The following is a 17,548-nucleotide window of genomic DNA, read 5'->3' as shown; positions in this document are numbered from 1 at the left end:
GGCCCCCGAGCACCTGGGCCGCTCCGTGCCGCTCCCCGCGGGCCGCTCCGTCACGCTCCAGCCTTTTCCGTGACGCAAGGGCAGGGAAGCTGGAAAGTTTGCGAAGCCTCCAGGCGAGGCAGCGCCAGGCAGCCCGGCTCGGTCCCAGGCCGCCCCCTGCCGGCCCCCGCGCTCCCGATAGTCCCGTTTTGGGCAGAAGGGGAAACTGAGGCACGCGGAAGCCAGGTGACCTTGGGCGAGTCACCTCGCCGCCGCGTGCCTCCTCGCCCAAGGTTGCCCCCACCAGTGGCAGAGCCTGGGTGCCAGCAGCCCACTGCTCTGCGCATCAGGCCCCAGCGCTGTTGCCCCCAGAGCCAGAAGACAAACAAGTGCACAGCTTTCATGAGCCTCAGCACCCCGAGCCAAGTTCCCTCACCAAGGTACCAGCCAGCAGCCCCCCTAGGGAGAGCAGAGCTGGCAGGAATGGGGACGAAGTGAGAAGAGAGTCCAGCCCTTCATGCATCCCCTGCTCCCCCAGGGAGATCATACAGGCTCACACAAGCTGCTGCCTGCAAGGCACCCACGCAGATTCTGGCTGCAGCAGCTCATAGGCTTATACCTATTAGCTCAGCAGGGCACTGCCAGTATTTTAGGCTTATATTGGTCTTCACACAGGCTTGATGCTTAAAATAACAATTCATTAATAGCCTTCAGATCTTCCCAGCCTTGGGATCCAAGGGTTTTGCTTAAAGCATGGCCAGGGAACATGATAATAAGCATTGACTGTCCTGTGTGATCTTAGGGGGACAGAGCTGGATCTTGGGGCTCATTCTCCCTATTTTCTATTCCCAGGTCTCTGATTGAGATCAAAGGCAAAAGCAGGTGGGACACACAGGGCTGGATTGGGCAGCAGGTAAAAATTTGGGAGTCCTACTCCTGCTGATGCCTGGTTGGAGTGAGCCCTAGATCCCCCAAGCCCTGCTATCCAGGCAGATCTCTGTGCTGGGCCCCTCCCAAGGGTGCAGTGGCAATGAGCAAGGGGAAAGATCTCAGCTCTCCTGGCTCACCCCTCTGCTGACCTGAAAACCTGAAGTCCCCAGCCAGCAGCCTGATCTCAATCCAACAGCTGTTTTCATGCATAAGCATTCTGGCTTTCCATGTCCTAGACTGTACTTTCAGAGATCATTTCTTTAGTCTATACTTACCTGGCAGGGGAAACACCATGTATCTGGGTCCAAGAAGGCAGTTTTCCTTAAGCCTCCCAGGGATCACTTCTTCTGGTGTGGTTTAGTACCCACCAAGGTGTTGGGGCTTAATGCCCATTTTATGGGAATGGAGGGTTTCTCCCTAGCTTGTTCCTGCGGCCATATAGCTGAGGGCAGGCAAAACTTGGGGGCATCCAAACCCCAAGCCTCCGGGCTTGGGCCTGCACGTGGGATGCCTGCCAAAAGACTTTGGAAATATCTGAGCCCCTGGTGGGGGTAGAGGATGTTTGTCAGTTGTTGGGCCACTTACGGTTCTGGATTGACTCATGGTTTGGACTTGAGTTGGCTTGGAACATGAAACATTTCTTTAAAAAAAAGTCCTAGCTTCAGGTGCTTGCTGCTGTTGAAGTTTTGCTATGATTTTTGGATCTTACTTCAGAAAGCTTGAAATCCCATAGGCCATTTGCATTGGCAGATGACAACCACAGCAATTGCTGCACCTTGACTCCCAAGCAACTCCCTTCTGACTTGAAAGGGCTACAGCCGCCATTATGTTTTAGCTGGTCTTATCAATGATCTCCTCTGTAAGATGGGTACAACTGGCTACTAGATCAGGATGCTTTTTATGCTGACTCTGCAGTGGTCTAAATCAGGGGTGGCCAACCTGCAGCAGGTATGCCACAAGTGACATGGGCAGCCTCTGGGGAAGCAGCAGGCAGCACAGCAGCAAATCAGATGGGGAGGAGACATCAGAGCAGCAGATGGGACAAAGGAGGGGGACAGGAGTAGCACTTGGGAAAGGTACAGGGTAACTTTGTGGCATGCCTGGTCTAAATGACTACCCTATGGCTATGGACAGTCATTTACAAAGCTTACAAAGAAGAATTTTCTCCACTATTTGAGTTGGCCTAATATTTGAGTTGGTCTAATAAAAGATATCAGATTTACCAAAAGAACCTCATCTGCCTCTGGCAATGGAGAATCCAGCCCTGCTACTCCTGCTCCCGAGGTCACGCCTCTGTCCCTGAAACAAACAATCAGCTTTCACGGAAGGCCGAAGCCTGCCAAGGGCTGAGCAGCTTTAACTCTTTTCTTCTTTTCTTCAGCCTGAATAAAATGAAGGCTGAGAGGGGACTTGGTAGCAGCTTACTGCTACATCAGAGGTGTACATCAAGGACACCCTTGGGGAAAATTAGGAGTAATGGTCCCAAACTCCTGGAAGACTGTTTCAGGCTCATTAGGAAAAACACTTCACAGCTAGGGTGTCCAGACTGTGGTATAAGCTCCCTCCAGAGGTGGTGCAATCGCCTACCCTGGAAAACTTCAAGAGGAGACTGGATGGTCACCTTGCTGGGGTCACCTGACTTCCATTTGTCTTTCCCACTTGATGCAGGGGGCTGGACCCAATGAACTTCCGAGGTCCCTTCCAGCTCCTTACAGTCTATGAATTCCTGTAGAAATCAGCTGGAGGTGAAGCCAGGTGTGCAAACCCCTCAGCACAACCCTGCTCTGGCTCCTGACGCCCATGACACCGTACAGATTTGTGCCAGTAGACAGCAGGCATTGTGGGGGCCCTGACATCATTTGGGCATTCACCCCAGTGCAGTGGTGGTCAACCTTTTACCCTGCAGGCCGGGCCCGCGGGTTTGGCACGTGCAGCGGGCCCCGCATGCCAGGATCCAGCCCTGTACCATCCAGTTCGGACCCTGCATACCTGGATCTGGCCTGACACTGCCCCGCCCCGTGAGCCAGACTGGGCCGGGTACCGCCACAGCCCTGAGTGCCCAGACCCGGGGCCACATCCCAGGGGTGCAGTTCGACCTCGCTTGGATGCTGGCTCTACCCAACATTTGAAACCAGCTGCCTGGCGGCGGCGGCGACACCACAGCCACCCGGCCAAGGGAGGGTCAAATGAGGACCCAGCTCCCTGCCTCCACCCCGCCCCACGCCGGGGTGCGCATGCGCGCAGGGGAACTCCGGGCAATCGTCCGGTCGGCCGGGCCGGGCTCGCTGCACTGCCGGGTGCGCGCGGGTCGGCCGCTCGGACACCGCCCCCTGCCGGCCATGGAGGAGCTGAGCCTGGCGCTGGCCTCGCGCTTCGCCGTGTCCCGGGCGCCCAACAGCCCCGCGGCGCCGCATCCGCGCCTGGCGCAGCACAAGGCCCCGCCCGGCGGCCCCCGGCCCCGCCGCCAGGACGAGCGGCGCCACCGCCTGCTCCAGCTGCAGAAGGCGTGAGCGCCACTGGCACACCCCTGAGAGCCGGGCTCCTGCCCCGGGCGGCTCCGAGCAGCGCGGCGTGTGTGTGGGCGCGCACGCACGTGTCTGCCCCCGGGGCCCCCGAGTGCAGAGCCGCCCCGGGCACCCCTGGGTCGCTGCCGAGTTGCGGGGGTGGCCCCATGGCCCAGCGGGGCAGGCCGTGCCTCCTGGCTGGGCCCGGGTGCCGGCGCGGGAAGGGGCCGCGGGCGTCCCTGGGAACATGCGGGGCTTCCCGCCAGGAGCGCAGATGCCCTTTCCTGCCCTACTCGGAGCTGCGCGGTCCATCGGGACCTTCCCGGGCTTCCTTCAGCGCTGCTTTCCCGGGCGGGCGGTGGGGGCTGAGCGCGGGGAAGTAGAGTCGGGCCTCGGGCGTGTGGAGGCAAAGGCCAAACGCCAGCACCGAGCTCTGTGGTAGTAGTCAGGCAATGCACGGCCGCGCCCGTCCGTCTGCTGTCGGAGCATCGTGGGCCCGGCCCTCCGGCTAGCGAGGTCTGGCTTTGTGCAGGGATGGTCCAGCTGGCGATTCTCCTTGGCCAAACAGAACTGGACAACACAACAAATGCATTTATTCCTCAGCTCAACCCAGTGGCAGCGCTCCTGGGAGGAAATGCAGGGTAGAAACAGCCAAGCTAGCTTTCAAAGAGGGAAACTGCTTTCCTTCCCAGGAAGCGTTTGGACTACGTGAACCATGCCAGGAGACTGGCAGAGGACGACTGGACAGGACTTGAGAGCGAGGAAGAGGAGGAGGGGGAAGATGTGGACGATGAGGACATGGATGTCGATGCGGGCAAGAAGTTGCCTAAGCACTATGCGAACCAGGTAAGCATCTATACCTAGGGAAACCAAGAGCCTGCCGCCATGGCAATGAGTGGAATACGTGGCTGCCTCAGATTTGAGTCTAGGGGCCATGGGTAGAGGGAGCATAGCTGGGGCATGGGGTATTGCTAGGCAGTAGTTGATGACACTCTGCATTCATGGCAAAATGACAGCAGGGGTTTGTGCCTGCCTACGTCTGGGCAAGAACGAAAACTGCAAGGAATCGGTATGTGTGAGTGAAGACCCAAACCACTGATAAAATCTAGAGGTTTAGAGGCTGCTCGGCCTTCTGGACTGGATCGGTACCAATATAAAGAAAGAAAATTTGCTGTATCAGATACCAGCCCATAAATGCTCGTGCTGTGTGCAGCTGCAGCGCAGCACTTGGGCAGCAAAGAACAGAGCCAGCAGCGTGCAGAGCTGCTTTCAGCTAGTCACTCTATTGTGGTGGAAGGGAAGGCATGTGGGAGGACAGATCAACACCTCCCTGCGGTGAGGGAGGAGACAGGGTCAGGCACTTCCAGGGCAGGATGGGCGTAGGGGGCAGCACCTGCCACTTCTATCACCCAGGGAGGGTATAAAGGGGGAGAAAGGGTGTGTGCCCCCCAGGATCCACACAGGGGCAGGCTGCAGCCAGGGCTGCTCAGGGCTCTTCTCAATGAGGGCTGGACCCTTCCCAGTGCATGGGTGGAGACAGGGTGTTGAGCCAGGGCAGTGCTGGGAGCTGAGCTGTGGTGAAATTTGGGGTGGATGCAGCATCCTCCCAGTGCCAACAGCACCCGCTCTGAGGCCAGTCCCTGCTGAGAAGAGTCCCGTGCAACCCTGGCTGCAGCTTGCCCTATGCAGATCTGGGGGCATAGCCCCCCTCTCTCCCCCCGTGCCCTCCTGGGGTGCAAGCAGCAGCTGGGAGCTGCCCCCCATGCTGCCTGCAACTCCCCCCTGCTCTGCCTGGGCAGTGCCTGCCCCTGCCCCTTCCCTCACCATGGGTGACCATTGATCTGCCTGCCCCCTCCCCTTCTACCACAGCCAACTTTCCAGCTGGAGGCAGCTGTTTTGGAAATTAGATTGGTATTGTATGATATGCCTCCTTAAATGTCAGCTATTGGTATTGGCCCCCAAAATCTATCAGTGTACCCCCAATAGAAGAGAAGTGGTGCAGGCTCCTACCCTGGGGGTTTTTAAGAGGAGGTTAGATGAACACCTTGCTGGGGTCATTTGACCCCAGTACTCTTTCCTGCCATGGCAGGGTGTCGGACTAGATGATCTGCTCAGGTCCCTTCTGACCCTGGAAACTATGAAACTATGAAATCATAGTCGGGAGAACAGGTGAGAGAGGAGTGAAGGTATTTCCTAGAGGGGGACAGTGCATCCTGTAAGTACCACATGTAAATATGCGACCAACTGACTGACTAACCCCTGTGGCTTTCGAGTCACACTAGCATCCTGCTTACGTAGTGTGTTGCATCTATCTATAGGATTGTTCCGTGCCACCCAAATAACAGAGGACTGGTAGCCACATAATTGTCTGCTTAGATGCCTCGTGCTTTCTGCTTGGGTTACGAGCTATAAATCTTTGTGGTTCTGGGTTAGGGATGGACAAAATATAACCCGCAGGCTGAATCCAGTTTGCGGTGGACTCCATTTCCTGGCAGCGCTGCCACTGCCAAACCTAGCCCCACTGCCCAGGCACCCCAGATTCTCTGTCTCACCCACCATGGGGCAAGACCCACGTGGGCACACAGCCAGGCAGCTGGGATGTGGCTGCAGCTGGGAGCAAGATTGGCTGAGAAGACCCCAGGATCTTGGGACAGTGACACCATGGGGCTGGGGCAATGCTGCAGTGTACACCCAGCTTACCCTAGCCTGCAGAACCCACAGCCATCACACCTGTGCAGGCAGCAGATTGTAGCTGTGCCCTGGCCCTGCACTGTCACTACCCCAAAATCCCGGGATCTCCCTGGGCCTGCCCACCTGTCTTGCTCCTGGCTGTCGCCCCATCCTAGCTGCCTGGCCATGCGCCCTGCCTGTGCAGGTCCCACCCCCCAGCGGTGGGTGTGGGGCAGATGGTCTGGGATGCCTGGGCAGCAGGTCTGGCTCCAGCAGCAGCAGCCAGAAGGAGCTGCCACTGCCAGGGCTGCTGGGAAATGGTGTTTGGCCATGGGCTGGATCCACCGTTTTGCTCAGCCCTGTTCTAAGTCTAGCTGTATAAAGCTATGGGTCTTTGCTGAGTGTGGTCATTAATTTCATTGCCCTGCTTTCTCCACAGCTGATGTTGTCTGAATGGCTGATAGATGTCCCATCAGATCTGGGACAAGAATGGATCTTGGTGGTATGCCCCATAGGGAAGAGATCACTGGTTGTGGCATCTAGGGTAAGAGATGGTGATATGTGTCACTCCACAGAGCACAGTAAAGGAGATCTCTGGGTTTGTGTCAGTCTGTCTTTGTGATGCTCATGCAGTCAGAGACTAGTGTGTATTCTGGGAGCTCTCCATACAGTAAGGGGGGCTGATTCTGTTCAGATTAACTCAGAGAGTGTTACTACTAACCCCAGTGAAAGGAAGTCCTGAAATGGGCTATGCTGGGGGACACAGCTACACCACAGTGGTCTCAGATGCTGTTAACATAGCTGTATCGTGTGGGGAAGATGGGACAGACAGCGTGTTAAGCTGGACCTGTGTGTTTTAAGTTTTGGTGCTGTCGGACATGATGGTTTACAGTGTACGAGCAGCAAGGGTGGGCTTCAGTTTCTCTGTTCTCTTGTAGGGCTCCACTGCAGCTTACACGAAGAGCGGCTACTGTGTCAACAGGTTCCCCTCTTTCCTGCCTGGAGGAAACCGGCACAATTCAGCAGGTGGGAAAGGTAATGATCTGAAGAGGCCCTCAGAATAGATGCAAGAGAACTGGCATATTGCTCTAGTCAGGTGCTGTCTTAGTGCTGCTCTGTCCAGAGAGCCCCACCCTGCCCCAGCATAGTCCTGCTCTCCAGGGGATAGTGGGTAAGTTTGCCTCTGTGACCATGCATTTCCATCTCAAATGTAGGAGGTACATGGACACTTACTAGTTTAGGCCGCTCTCCTTGGTAGTTTTTCCCTAGTTTGGTGTTTCAATCTAGGAATCTGCCTATCACACATTCATTGTCTCCTAGAATGATCTCTTTCCTGTGTCCTTCAGAGCTAAGACAATGTTGGACTCTAAAGTAGCAGCTTTCACAGCTGGAAGAGAATTAAAGATTCTTCTGCAGATTGTTGGGGAGTCTTTGTGCCAAACTGTCTTGGAAATCCTAATAGCATCAGAGCCCTAGAGTGTGATCCTGCATGTATATTGCTACCTGTATGTGCTGCTTGTGTTTGTATGTACAGAATACACGATCCTGGACTGCATCTACAGTGAGGTGAAGCAGACATACTACATCCTTGATGTGATGTGTTGGAGGGGGCACCCTGTCTATGACTGTCAGGTATTGAACCTTCCAGCCTAGTCAGCTCCCACCTGTTCTAGAGAGTCTCATTTTGCCACCATTCTCTGAGCTGCCTTGCTGCAGGTATTGATGCTGAGAAACTTGTACAGCAAGATGCTGTTTAACAAAGTAGAGGTGGACACACACTCTGCTTTAATTTTGCTAATAAGGTGGTCATGGAGAGCCACAGGGGTTGGAGTTTGGAGCCAGCTGGGTTCTGTAGTACCTATAAATGTTTGTGCGTTCTTTGGGGTCCTTTGAACAGACACACGTGGAGAAAGGAATCTACATATATTTGGGGTTCAGTGGAGTCTGAAGATCCTGGAAAACCAAGAAGGAACACAGATACACATTTCACATGGTTTGGGGTAGAGTACACTAATCCATATCTCTTCTCCCTCCCCAGACAGATTTCAGGTTCTTCTGGATCCACTCAAAGATACAAGAGGAGGAAGGTCTGGGAGAGAAAAGTAGAATTAATCCGGTAGGTCCGTCCTTTGTTTCCAGAGACAGGGAGAGGCGTTCAGTGCCAGCTGCGTTTCATCATGTTCATTCACAAAGGGATTTTCTGTCCCGTGTGTCACCACTTGGCCACAAAATGTTCTTCTGATGAAATGAGATGCCATGTTCAGGATGTAAACAGAACAGAAAATAATAAATTTGTATTCCTTTCAATAAGAGTTGGAGGAGATCTGGACCTCAGGGTATTAAATGACTTTACCAGTTTTAGCTTCCCTGACTGAAATGCAGATGTAAAAGAAAACCAGCTAAGTTTCTGCAGGGACTGTCTTCGTGGGCATCATGTTTGCAATAGGAATCTGCCCTGGGTGTGAGGGGGAGGCTCACCTGCTCTCTGTCTCCTGCCTGCCTTTGGAGGAGTGGTGTCAGACTTTCAGGGCTCCTCATGAGCCAGAGCTGGTGGCAAGGCTCAGGCAAGCAGCAGTGGTGGTTGTGAGGGTTAATGCAGCCATTGCTTGCCTTTTGTTGCCAACATGCATTTCCAAAGGAGCTCCATACCCTGGATTTCAGTGATGGATCCTACCCCCAAATTCCTGATTTCTCAGCCCTACAGGGTAAATGTTTGATATCTGTGCTGTTAGACAGCTGGCATTTGAGGCAAAGTCAAAGAATCATAAAGCATCAACCTTCCCGCTGTTGAGCTTGCCCAAGGTTTAAGGAACTGGTGCTATATTGGCACCTGATTCTGTGCAGTGCTGATCATCCTCAGCTTCCAGTGACTAACCTGAGAGGTCTTCACCCTCTGCTCAGTGTTCTTGAAGGGCACCCGACAAACAGGACTGACTGTTCAAGTTGCGAGGACTCTTCCTGCACAGATTAGGCATGCCCCAGGTTCTGGAAAGCTTTCCCTGTTCCTCTATCATGGTTGCTGAAGCATGAATGAACCATGATGTCAAAGACTTTAAACAAGGAGCCTCTTTGCCATGTCTCCACTAAAGAAACTAATATTGGGCTCATTCCCACAAATAGTGACAGGAAGGTATGGTGCCCACCATATGCTGTGATTCCTTTCTGTTCAGTTGCAACCACTGCAGCTGGTAGATTTTTCAAGACTAGGCCCACAGATGGATAGCTTTGCAAAGCGGGGCCTGAGTTATATGGTACCTCCTATGGGGCTAAGCAGGGTAGGGTGGCACCTTAGACACTAACTGGTTCAGAGAGGTATAAGCTTTTGTAGGCATCAGCTTACCACCTAGCTTCTTATAGGCCTGTTGCCTGTGGTTGCTCATGTCTGATTACCTGACTTCAGACTAACCACTTCTGTGAGTCTAGGTGAATTGTAATAAGGAACTATGCTGATGTGGTTACTAGTAGCTGGACAATGCTTACTGGTGGATTCTGAGAATCAAATTCAGTGAAGGTATATGTTGGCACATCTCTCTCTTGATTTCACCTCAAATGCATCCTTTTATGCCCATGATGCTTTTGTTTACTGGCATAAAAGATGCACTTGAGACACCAGGTTGAAACTTTTGTTGTGCCAGAGCAGAAATAACTTAACTGTTGAGCTGTTTGGGGGTGTTTTCAATAGCATTTTGTGTTGAATTGAAGCAGTGCCTTTGGACAGCTAAGTTCTGTCACCTTATCTCCACTTTCCAGAGCTTTGCAACATGTAATACAATGTGTTGTCCTGTTTTGGGTGGGAGGGAAGGTACTAACTAACTCAAGCCCCTTCTTACTCTTTCAGTTTAAATTTGTGGGCCTGCAGAGTTTCCCCTGCACCTCGGAGAGCCTTTGTGAAGTGTTGGCCATGGACTTCCCCTTTGAGGTAACTGAGCCTACAGCCAGGGGACTGGGTACTTGACACCATGTCCAGGCTCCAAGGCATTACAGCAGTGAGCTGTGTAGGCATGGTTGGAAAATGACTAAATTGTGGTAAGACTATTACATTTTGTGCTCAGTGGGGAGCATTCTTATCTGATTTTAGGAATACTTTATCTATATGCTGGAAGCAAAGTCTCAGTGGGGTTGTTGCTCAGTGGGCCAGGAATCTTTTCTTATTTGACTTAAAAACTGTATGCTCCCTAGATGTGCTGTAAGCCAACTCAGCTGCAGTGCAGTTCTCTCACACTGGATCAGAATGGAGGAGAATGGCTTGGTGACTAAGATTTTAGCCTGAGACTTGAGAAACTGCTTTCATAGCTTACCTCTGCCACAGTCTCCTTGCATGACACTTGTCATATCACTTAATCTCTCTGTGCTTCTTTCTGTTCTTCACCTCTAAATTGGCCATAATGATGCTTCCCTCTCTCAGAGGGGGTCTGAGAAGGATAAATTCATCTGCATTTCTGCTCAGATTCTGCAGTGGTGAGCCTTGATAGAAAGGGAGATAGACAGCATTCTCAACCCTCCCAAGCCGCGTGCTCCATTAATTTTTAAAATGCATCTATTATTTCAGCAACGAAAACAAATACAAACTGAACCCTATTAATAGGCAGATGTTAGATTACTGGTAACAGCTGACTTACTGTCATCTTCTCATTAAAGCAAACAACCGTCAGATGAGGTAGGAAGTCTGAACCCCCTGGCTGGCATTGCCATATCCTACTCCAGAACTGTATTAATAAAGAACAGACTGCACAGAACATCAATAAAGGATATACGATTTCTTAGCCAACCTGCTCACTCAACTGCTGAAACATGAATAATCTGACTGCCTCACTAGATACAGTGACATATTTGCCAGAAAGCTCATTTCCTCCCCTCGAAACTTCCCCCTGGAAAGGAGCAGTGGAATGTGGAACCGCACTGGGGGTGGAGCAGAAAGTGAGCTTTTACCAGAGAAACACTAAAACACTCGAAAAGACTAGAGACAGAGAAAAGGAGACTATCAGACTTTTCCCTGAAATCCAATCCCAGTTTGTCTCCAGTTTTCCAGCAGTGAAAGGGTAGTACATCAACATGCTATATGCTCTAATTGTAACCCTAGGAATTCTCTTTCTAAGCCAAGAACCTCACAGAAATAGGCTACCACGGTTTTTGTGAATAAAAGAGGGTGCTGGTAACAAATATCCCACCAGAGGGAGCCCATGAAGTCTCAGTAAGGTAACATTAATAACACAAGCAGAACAAAAAAAAGAAGGAAGACTTGCTTAGGACTAAAGAGCATAAAGACTAAGTGTTGCGTATAGACAACATCCAGGAAAAACTCCCACTAAATTGTGCTGTTTTACCTGCCCTGCCCCGTGTGCCCTCATGGACAAGTGGCAGGAGCTGCCGGGCAAGCAGGCAAGTGCTGGACGAGCCACTAGACCAGCGGCTCCTAGACCAGTGGTGTTCAGTGGTGGGAGTTGCCCCTCCTTTCCTCCCTGCTCCGTCCTGCCCCTGCCCCACCCTGGCTGTGCAGCACTTCCCCCAGCCTCACTCCTACCTCACCACAGGGGCCTTGATCTGCCCCCCCGACCAGACTTACCAGCTGGACACTGCTCTTCAAGCTGCCTGACTGGTATTGGAAATTGGATTGTTATCGGCTGATATGCCTCCTTAAAAATCAGCTGTTGGTATCCGCCCCAAAAATTTCTATTAGTGCGCCCGTAGTTAAAATGGCCTTGTGTTTGCAATGGCTGTGAGCTTGGCTACCACTAATAGAGTCCCTGAAGGTAAGCTATATCTGCAAAATTTGTGTCTGGTCCTCAGTGTCGTGAGACCACTGGGGAGTTATTCCATTAGCTTGAGTCGAGTTTGGATTCGTCTGTTAGTACCTAAATTAAAGTGAATTACAGGCCTCGTAGTGCTGGGCAGTTGTAAATCTGGTTGCAGTCACTGAACATTTCATTTGAGATTCCTGCAAGCTGCAGGTGCAGGAAAATCGGGCCACTGTTATTTAGGAGTCTCATTTTGAACCATGAAAATGTTGGTCATTAAAAAAATAAATAACTTCAGGGCTGCTGGACCAGCTTTCCATCCAGTTTTGTTTTCCAGGTGCTCTGACTTCCCATGCAGACCATTGTTAAACCTCTATGTGATTTGGCTGGTGTCTGTACAGTGACAATGTCAAGAGACAAACTGAAAATTAAATAACCATGGACAAGTAAGGAAGTGGCAAGAACTTAATAGAAAATGTTGCAAGAGTAGATGTGAGCTGTCTCACTCTGCTGAGAATTTTTCAGCCAGCATGTCGTGAAATCAGACAAATGGAATTGAAATTGGGTTTCTTCCCTTTCAAAGGCCTAATGTTTTTTTAAGACTCTGTCATGGGATGGCCAGAGTACATTCTTCTTAACAAGTGCTGGATTTAGCAGTATGTATATGAAAGTATGTACCACTAGAATATAATAGGGCGGGCACCATCTCTTCCTGAGTTCTCCTTTATTTTCTCCATGTGCATTATCTTATTTGAGGGAGTGTTGTGCATTGTTATACCCAAGCAGAATATGAATGTCCTTGTTTTGGTTCCCAGTTTACTCCTACTAATGAAGTCCCATTTTCCTGTGATTATATTGCTAGAACCTTACAGGGATTGATAACTAAGTAAACCTTTCCCTTCCCCTGTATTCTGCAGAGTCAGCCTCTTGTCTTCATGCACAAATGCCTTTAAGAGCTCACTAAGCTTTGCTAAGGAGCACAGCCTGAAACATTAGGGAATCCCAGGGTATGGTCTAAGACCACAAAGTGCACCTCTGGGAATCCACGGAAGGGGGAGTCAGAAATCTTTTAGTATGTAGGATAAAGAGGCAAAATGTCAACCAGGTGCAGTACTGCAGTGAGTGGAAGTGGAAGCATAAGTAAGGGCCCTATCCTTTTAAACTGCTGAGTGCCCTTATCTGCCATTGATTGCAGCGAGAGATTAAGGCACTCATTACCTCTGGGGATTCATTAAGAATTTATTTACCGTGAGGAAGCTGAAAGAATGGTAACAGTATAAGAATGAAAGCTCCATGGCGTCATGTGCTCTGACTCATCACTTTCAAAATGTGCTGTTCAAAAAAAAAAATAAAAAGATCAGTGAGATGTCCTTTCTATCTGCTGCTGTGTTAAAAATAAGGCAAATATTCACAGAACTGGGTCATAGCAACCAAACTAAAAATGCAGGCAGTTGCAGATCGACTGCCATGAGCCTATGTGTCTGTTCTGCTTCTGTAATGCTCAAATTGAAGCGAGCACTTGAGTGCTTTTTTGTATGAATCCAAATAGTGGAATTGGCTGACGGTATTGAAACTCTTTGGTTTCTGATTTCCCTTCCTTGGTTTATTTCATTTAAATGAGCGAATAATATGCCTGGTCATTCTGACTTGTAAATGAATGAAGATCGAAGGTGAGTAAAGCTGGGAAGCCTCATGGTGGGTTTTTGCTGTCAGATCTTCTTATGTACAACTCCATGCCTTTTGTCCAGTGACGCAAACTCAAGCCAGTTATCCACTCTGTCTCTTGCAGGTAGATGGGCTCCTCTTCTACCACAAGCAAACTCACTACACTCCTGGCAGTACCCCACTGGTGGGCTGGCTGCGGCCCTACATGGTATCAGACATCCTTGGACTGACTGTGCCAACTAATCCACTAACTACCAAGCCAGACTATGCCGGGCACCAGCTCCAGCAGATCATCGAACATAAAAAAAATAAAAAGTTGGCTTTAGGGGAAGGGGGCTTGAATCCTGAAGAGGCTGCTGAAAATGGGCGTTATGAGTTGGAATACTTGTCTACCCCTCAGCCAGCAAAACCTCCCAGGAGCCTACATGAGACAGCAAGCCAGATGGAGAACTAGACTGCTGTAACAAGTTGGTTTTATTTGGAAAGGGTAAAGGGTCATCACTCAGCTACAGTGCAGCCTCTTCTCTGACCATTGGAGCTCACACTGGCTGAGAGGGAGAAGAAGGGTATTATGAGATGGCTCAATTTCAAGTGCCTGTAAAGGGTATAGCTTGGCTTCAGCACTAGTTTTTGAAAGAATTCTGGATCCTAAGGCTTCTCTATGCCTTTGTTAAGGAATTCCACTGTGGGGTCTTTAAGACTGTAGCCTGTGATAAACTGCATGATTGATTGTTTAGGCCCTGATCATGGTCCTGTTAAAGTCCATGGCAAAACCATTTGTCAGGGGCAGGATATGAACTCCTTAGAGTTCGCATGAATGTGTGATTTTAGCCTGGACACCAAATACTGGGCCCTATAATTAGGCTACAAGTTTCTAGGCATTTAAATCTAAAGGCTTTTTGATGAAAGTTTTGTGGTCAGTTTGTTTCTAGTTACAAAAGTTTGTGACACACTTCTGTAAAATCTGAAGGCTTTATTTTCAGCACCCACATTTCTGAGAAACATAATTTCCTTGCATCAGAGCTAGCCCCCAGCTTTCAAGTATATTCTTGTGCAAAAAGAACACAGCATCATTTTTATTCTTGCTGACGTTTTCTCAGTGGGAGGAAATGCCCTCCTGTGGGGAGGCATTTTTTTTAAATAGTAGTATTGATTCTGAAGAATAAAGGGTTACTTACGAACATGAACTCATCAGGATCTGCCCACTAGTTTGATGCTGAGCTGTACAGCATATTTTAACTCTGTGTTTAAAATGTGATGATTTTAGAATATGAATGCCAATAGGCTAATATCACTATCCAAAAACAGAACACTTGTGCAGGTTTGAGTCTTGTAACTATTGGGGCACTTTCTTCTCGCTTGCTGTTCTCTCCACTGTTACACTGCTAACCCCTTCTCTTATAAAGACCATCCTCTTTATTCCTGTGCACTAAATTTTATGATACAGATGAATCTCTGGTAAATGGAAACTGCTGAGCTCAGCTGGTTGCTTATTCAAACTTGATTTTCAGCTGGAGTTGAAAGAGCAGTCTCCTAACCCAGGTCAAACTCACCTGGTCTCCTGGTCTGGGTCCAGACAGCAGGGCTCCTTGCAGGTAGTGAGGTAAGCAGTGGCAGGGAGTCTTAGGGGTAATAGCCATCCCTTATTCCTTCCTCCCCATGACTTCACACTACCAACACACACCCACAACTGGGCTCCATACCCTGGGTTTCAGTGGTGGCCCCTGCCCTTGAATTCCTGGTCTCCGAGGGCCTGCAAGCCAGATGATATAGCTCCAGCATGCAGGCCATATGTTTGATACCGCTTCCTAAACACACAACTGTAGTAGAAAATGCATGTGTTTTAGTTTCAAATAGCCTATTTGAATTAATAGGTGGAGATGAAATTATATCATGTAAATACATTGCAGATTGTGTTCCTGATCTCCAGGGAGATACCTCTGTATGTCTCTGAAAAGAAATTGCATCCGGTACAGGACATAATATACACCCTGACAGCAGGAATGATTCTCTACACACAGCAGGTCTATTTATCTTCTTGGCCCAACTCTACAATACCCCCATTCTTCCCAGAAAATGCTGGTTTCTATGCTGGGAGTGTGGGAGGCTCAAGATCACTTGATTGTAAAACCAATGTTCATGAGAGAGATGGGCAACAGTAATGTAGTAACTTCACTGGAAATTGCTTGGAAGAGCTTTGGCCTATTACCCTCTTCCTTCACACACAGCTAGGAAATGACACCCCGAGTGTGTGAACAAATTCAAGTGGCTTGAATGTTACTCAGATGATTTCACACAGCTGGTTATTATTAGTGTGTGAAGAAATGGTGTGTGGCTAAACTACTTGCCTTTCTCTTTCCCTTCATAGTGAGAAGGGGGTGGGGGTATGCAAAGAAGCAAGTTGGCCTGAGATGTGGTGGTTTAAATCAGGTCTGTCCAACTCATTTGGCCCTGTGTGCTGGATCTAGACTACAAGTTTCGGGGGCCAGATGGTCCATCTTCAATGGTAGGGCAGCAGTAGCTCAGCGTGGCTATTGGAGTCACTGCATTGGTGCAAGTTTGGCTGCCACTCGCTCTTCTTTTTCCCCTGCTGTTGATTTGGTCACCAACAGTGACCTAAAACCCCAAACTTAGCCCGGGGCAAGCAGCAGAGTTCATACCTTAGACTCAAGAGCTGCTCCAGTACAGCAGCTCTGACAACTGCATCAACAAGCTCCATGGGCCTGTTGAACAGCTCTGGCTTAAACCAGTGGCAGGAGCATCTAGCTTTACTGATTTGGACTGAGAGAGTTCCTATGAGCCCATAATGAACCAGGGGCTTCAGTGTGCTAAACCCTGTAAAAGCAGAACAAAAGAAATGGTCCTTGCCCCAAAGAGCTGACAGTCAAAGTCAAGACAGGAACTGACAAGAGACCATGGGAGATAGGGAAGGAATAGAGATGGTGGTCGTAAACCATGGGGAAGGTATAATCCACATCTATGAGCAACACTTCCCCAAAGGAACAGTCATTCTGTACATCTGAGTTCTCTCTTAATGGCCACGTACCAGAGGGGGAGATAGTGGTGGATTAGAGAAATCTGATTCCTGGATAAGGGTGAGTTGTGCAGTGGCCATATTTTTTGCAGAACCTGAACTTGGGGGCTGAAATGTTCTGCCTCACATCAGATCTGAGTCTGTGGATGCATACCATAGTGGTCTACCCTAAACTCATCTGTGTGTATATTTGAGTGTGGGCCTTTAGATACAGAGAGGAGGCATTTGATTTTTGACAAGAGAGCGCACATAAGGAGGATGGAGGAAGTGATGTGTTCAGAAGCAGCATTCAAATCTGTATCAGATTACAGAATACAGCCACGAAGCAGGGACCTATAGCTGAAATGGTGAGCCAGATCTTTGAGCCCAAGGTGACCTTTCTGTGTTCAGCAGCTGTTTAGTTTCTCAGGACTTCCACTCCTTGCTCCCCAAAATGCATTTTTTTCACATCTGCTCAGCTCTACTGCAGGCCCTAATGTAGACAAGGGACTTGCAACTACTAGCATTTTAACCACCATATTCTGGAGATCATCTTTGCATTATACAGCCTGGTAGGTAAACACTGACAGCTGCTGGGGCATTGCTTATCCTAGTCCCTGATGCTTCAAGCAGAGTACCCATATTGCATGTACCAAATAGATCCATTGGTCTATCCTGCCTTTAAAAAAAAAAACCCTCTATGTTGGCAGACATAGGCTGGAGGGAGGTTTTTTGGGTTTTTTTAAAACCCAACAGGACATCCAACATGGGTCTGTATTTAATCCCCAAGGCCAATAGCCTCCTGGAAGGAAGATGCAGCATTCGCTGCCTAGCGTCCTGCTCCTCCGCTTGTCGGCGTGGGCTGCCGCCCCAGGGCACGACTTCGCCCGGGCCTGCGGAGCTAAGTCCCGCTCTCCGCTGGTCCGGGACACGCGGGAGGGCCGCCAGGAAAGCCCTTCTCCCCGCCCTACACGGTGCCCGAGGCTGCAGACAGGGCGCGGGGGTGAGCCGGGCTGCCGGGCGCCTCCAGGCTCCGCGGGCGCAGCCCCGGC

General features: G+C 50.1%; 1 protein-coding gene across 2 annotated transcripts; it reads left to right on the top strand.

Moving 5' to 3' along the window:
* Positions 1-3,223: 3,223 nt before the first annotated feature.
* On the top strand, positions 3,224-14,902 carry SNUPN (snurportin 1). Of its 2 annotated transcripts, none has more exons than XM_019533341.1 (8): positions 3,224-3,415; positions 4,106-4,259; positions 6,523-6,627; positions 7,022-7,109; positions 7,618-7,715; positions 8,122-8,199; positions 9,922-10,002; positions 13,608-14,902. In XM_019533341.1, exons 1-8 carry the CDS (start codon positions 3,249-3,251, stop codon positions 13,935-13,937), a joined length of 1,101 nt encoding a protein of 366 aa, XP_019388886.1. In that variant the 5' UTR covers positions 3,224-3,248; the 3' UTR covers positions 13,938-14,902. The 2 variants fall into 2 exon arrangements, with proteins under 2 accessions (XP_019388886.1, XP_019388885.1); XM_019533340.1 differs by having other exon boundaries at positions 3,226-3,415; positions 7,022-7,118.
* The last annotated feature ends 2,646 nt before the right edge of the window (positions 14,903-17,548 follow it).

Source organism: Crocodylus porosus, unplaced genomic scaffold (genome assembly GCF_001723895.1).
Source record: "Crocodylus porosus isolate Cpor-Errol unplaced genomic scaffold, CroPor_comp1, whole genome shotgun sequence".
NCBI lineage: Eukaryota > Metazoa > Chordata > Crocodylia > Crocodylidae > Crocodylus > Crocodylus porosus.
This window is presented reverse-complemented; position numbering and strand designations above follow the sequence as displayed.